Consider the following 4,480-nt stretch of genomic DNA (forward strand, 5'->3'; position numbering starts at 1 on the left):
TGGCAGGTGCTTGACTTGATTCTCTGCAACCATCAGGGGGTTCAATATCAAGTTTTTATTATTTGACCTAATTCTGATGATGTCGATTGTTCACACTTAAGTAATATGTGGAAAAGGTTTGTTGCTCATAGTTGGCGAGATCTTTAAATCAAATGTGTTGACTATTTCTGGGGGTAAAAGGCGGACGCGTGATATCCGGAACCAATTGATATCGGTAGCGTGTTCCTAGAGGGACGTTTTTTGCCGTGGCATTCTTGTTGTCAACATTTTGTCCAGTCGTACATGTCGAAGCTGTCTGCTGAATAAATACAATTTACAGGTAATTTCTTACATTTGGTCTTCACCGGTTCCTGTTGTATGCCATACTTAGCTGCGATGTAACCAATAGTTTTTACAACAATGTCAAAACTAAAGTTATCTTGGCTGCATCGCAGCTATGCCATACTCGGATATATCTAGCTAGCTACATAGCTTTTGTTAGAAAAGCGAAAGTAACTTTGTTCGCCAAATAACGTTTCCCGGATAGTTTATTACGTCAACCAAATCTGGGGTGTATTCATTAGTTGGATTATGTTGCAAAAACGTTTCGTTTGTTGCAAAAAAAGGAAAACCGCTGGCCAGTTAGCTAGCAACAACACGTGCGAAGCTAATCCACGGCCTTTTCCTGGTATTTCTAAAGATGTAAAAAAAAAAAAAAAAAACATTGTGAGTATCTGGTATTTCTCTCATTGTAGAATGACAGATGGTCCAGAAACGCCGCCTAACTATGAGGAGCAGTTTGCCCACCGGTTCTCTCTCGAAGACCCGGAGTACCAGCAGTACGTGAGTCGCCCCGCCAACCCCCCGCCACTGGTAGAGGACTGGGGGGGGCGTGGCGGTGGAAACAACCGGGGCAGAGACAACAGGTAAACAACAACGACCTTAACTAGCTGGCTAACTGGGTGCGTTCATCTCATTAAACGTTTTGCTACATCGTGTGACGGTGTGAACTTGAATGACATGTTTCCTCCGCAATCTGAGGTATGGTTGCTCTAGTTTTGTGAGGGTGGTGCAGTGTGGCCTGATTTAATATGGGTGTGTGACCACTTGAAATCTCTAAACTAGTGCAACACACCTTACAGTAGGGCCTGGGCAACTCCAGTCCTCGGGGAGCCTGATTGGTGTCTCACTTCCCCCCCCCCCATCCCTAGAAGCACACCTGATATAAACAAATTGCATTCTAAAATGAAGATCATGATTACTTGATTATTGGAGTCAGGTGTGTTAGCCGTGGATGGGGGGGGGGGGCGGGGAGTGTGACCCCCAAGCAAGCCCCCAGAGTACTGGAGTTGCCCAGGCCTGCCTTACACAATCTCCTGCTGTGCTACCACAACCGTGTGGTTCTTCAACTGGGTCGTTCAGAACACCACTGTTTCTGTTCAATCAAACGTTGCACACCGTTTTGATCTGCTGAACGCAGCCCTGTCCCGTCTCTTCATCATTAATATATTTAACACAGTATTGGACTGCTAACGACGACCATATTATTCTGCGCCGTAGTAAGAACAGGACATTTCCAGAAGTGTTTCTGCACAACAATAGCAGCTGGTCTGATATGTCATTCTACAGTTTACTGGGATGGATAACATGTTCATTTGGTTGATGTGTTTTTTTTCTTCTTCCCACTCCCCCCCCACATCTCTTTCTCTCTCTCTTCCTCCCTCTGTTCTTCAGATCACAGGACCGTGGCGGGTACAGGGGCAGAGGTTGGGGAGGGGACAGGGGCCGTGGTTGGGGAGGGGACAGGGGCCGTGGTTGGGGAGGGGACAGGGACCGCGGGGGAGACAGGGACCGCGGAGGGGATAGGGACCGCGGAGGGGATAGGGACCGCGGAGGGGATAGGGACAGGCGTTACGGCCAGGGTGGTGGTGGGCATCAGTCTGGAAGATACAACTCCTACAACCAGAGACCATCACAGTACGACCGCTACTGAACTCCTCTTACTGTGGAGTGATCCCATTCACATCACCCCGGGGCTCTCCAACCCTGTTCCTAGAGGGATACCCTCCTGTAGGTTTAAACACCAACCCTGTTCCTGGGGAGAGACCCTCCTGTAGGTTTAAACTCCAACCCTGTTCCTGGAGAGAGACCCTCCTGTAGGTTTAAACTCCAACCCCAGGTGTAACTAACCTGATTCAGTTTATCAACAAGATAATTATTAGAACCAGGTGCGTTTGACTAGAGTTGGACTAAAAACTCTCCAGGAACAGGGTTGGAGTTGAAACCTACAGGAGGGTAGCTCTCCAGGAACAGGGTTGGAGTTAACCTACAGGAGGGTCTCTCTCCAGGAACAGGGTTGGAGTTAAAACCTACAGGAGGGTCTCTCTCCAGGAACAGGGTTGGAGTTAAAACCTACAGGAGGGCCTCTCTCCAGGAACAGGGTTGGAGTTAAAACCTACAGGAGGGTACCTCTCCAGGAACAGGGTTGGAGAACCCTGCATTATTACACACACACACTGGCCGTAGCAGGTCAATCTGATCTCTCACCTCTCTTCCAGATTTAATATTGTATTGATCAGTGATGTCATGCTCTAATCCACACAGAACAGGATTACAACAGTGATATTGATGATTCCAGCCAGTAGTCAAACTATTTTCTCTATAGGCCCTTTTCTATAGTAGTACCACTATATAGGGAATAGGGCCCTGGTCTATAGTAGTACCACTATATAGGGAATAGGGCCCTGGTCTATAGTAGTACCACTATATAGGGAATAGGGCTCTGGTCTATAGTAGTACCACTATATAGGAAATAGGGCCCTGGTCTATAGTAGTACCACTATATAGGGAATAGGTTGCCATTTGGGACACAATCAGTGCAGCAGTGTCAAATGTAAAGTTTAAGATGCTCATCTTTGCTACTAGTGTGATGAACTGCGTTGATGGGCATGTGGTGTATTGTGAGGGTGGTTCTCTTGTGTTCATTTAGTTTGTTTCTCTTGACTCCTAAGACAACATATTCAGCTGGTCTGCATGTTGATACGGTGTCATTGAATCAATCTAAAAATGTGTGATGAATGAAACCACATTTGAACAGTCAATGTAATCTATTTTCTTACGTCACAAATATGCTCATTCTTTCCAGTTGAATATGTGACTTGGAATGGTAATCAGTAACACAAAAAAAAAAATATTGTCTGAAAAATACAAATAAATATTAAATAAAAATGGTCTTTGTCTCTCTCTCTCTCTCTCCCATTTTCTTGAAACATGGGATTTTGAAGCCTTTCAAACGTGCTTTATGTCCAGAGGGTGTATTCATTTGTTTTCCACTGTAGCAAAGTATTTTGCAACTGGAATCGTTAACTCTGAACATAAAAACGTTTTTATGCAATGAAAATGAGAGTTTCTATTGGACGAATTCAGTTAGGTCCCTCCCTGTTTTATTTCTGTTATGGGATGTTGAACCCCCTTTTGAACATGCTTTCTAGTCCACCAATAGTATTGGTTTAATCTGGGTCCTCACGACCACCCCGCGGTGTTAAGAATAGCAGCAGCGTACTAAAATCCTACGTTTGGGGTCCAAGCCCTGGTCAAAAGTAGTGCTCTGTATACGGAAATGAGGGGGAGTCATTTGGGACACATCATCCGTCTGTTGCGTTATGTAATGAATGACGACCTGCAGTAGGGAGGGTGTTGAGCGCTACATCGTGGGTGGCAATGTCTCTTTAAACCCTACTTAACACCGGTGACTAATGGCTAATAATGCACCAGGCACAGATCTAGGATCAGCTTTCCCCATTCCCAAATCAGAACCGTTAGCTGGAGAGTAACATAGAACCGACCTTTAGATCAGTCTAGCCTGTCAGGGCCGACGTCACCCTTGATATGAGTGGAGAGTTAAGTCTCCTTCGTCCTAATTATGAATGACTCATCACGGCTGCTACTGTATCACCATGAGCCAAGATGGCTGTCTGTGGTGGTCCACTCCCAATTAAAGTGGTACTTTAGAGCAGAGAGCCACGGAGAGCTCAGTTCCTCAGGCCTCCTCGACTGCTGCTGTATGAGGTCACCCACTGCCCTGCAGCCCACTCACATCCTGTGACGTAACCACAGAGCTCCAGTGGTTTTGTGTTTATTCTAGTGTGAATATACAGTGTAAAAACATAAAGGCATCATCTCATAGCGTTGTACATTCCTGACTACAACAGTTTGTATAACCAGAGAGAGTTGATTTGATTTGCGTGTCTTCGTTAAGCGTGATGTGGTGTAATAACATAAAGGCATCATCTCATATCCTCGTAAACTTCTGACTACAGTGATTCTTCTATCATTAAAACTACAACACAGTAGCTTTATCTTACAACATCTGTGTACGTTTAACGCTCTGTGTTGTTTCCATACGGACAGAACTAATGCACAGGGTAATATGAAGGGAAAACAACTCTGTTAATAAATCACAACCTTTCCCTGCTCTCTGGTGTGGCGATGATTAGCTGAA

At 45.4% G+C, this 4,480-nt stretch overlaps 1 protein-coding gene across 1 annotated transcript; it reads left to right on the forward strand.

Moving 5' to 3' along the window:
- The first annotated feature begins 240 nt into the window (after positions 1-240).
- Positions 241-3,207, forward strand: LOC139412246 (RNA guanine-N7 methyltransferase-activating subunit-like protein). The gene is made up of 4 exons (XM_071159083.1): positions 241-319; positions 735-905; positions 1,714-2,293; positions 2,420-3,207. The coding sequence occupies exons 2-3, from the start codon at positions 736-738 to the stop codon at positions 1,970-1,972; spliced, it is 429 nt and encodes a 142-aa protein (XP_071015184.1). The 5' UTR covers positions 241-319; position 735; the 3' UTR covers positions 1,973-2,293; positions 2,420-3,207.
- The last annotated feature ends 1,273 nt before the right edge of the window (positions 3,208-4,480 follow it).

This window comes from Oncorhynchus clarkii, chromosome 6 (genome assembly GCF_045791955.1).
Source record: "Oncorhynchus clarkii lewisi isolate Uvic-CL-2024 chromosome 6, UVic_Ocla_1.0, whole genome shotgun sequence".
Lineage (NCBI taxonomy): Eukaryota > Metazoa > Chordata > Actinopteri > Salmoniformes > Salmonidae > Oncorhynchus > Oncorhynchus clarkii.

Coding starts and splice junctions, on each gene's coding strand:
- LOC139412246 (XM_071159083.1), top strand. CDS start 736: ATGACAGATGGTCCAGAAACGCCGCCTAACTATGAGGAGCAGTTTGCC. Junction 906..1,713: donor AACCGGGGCAGAGACAACAG/GTAAACAACAAC, acceptor TCTGTTCTTCAG/ATCACAGGACCGTGGCGGGT.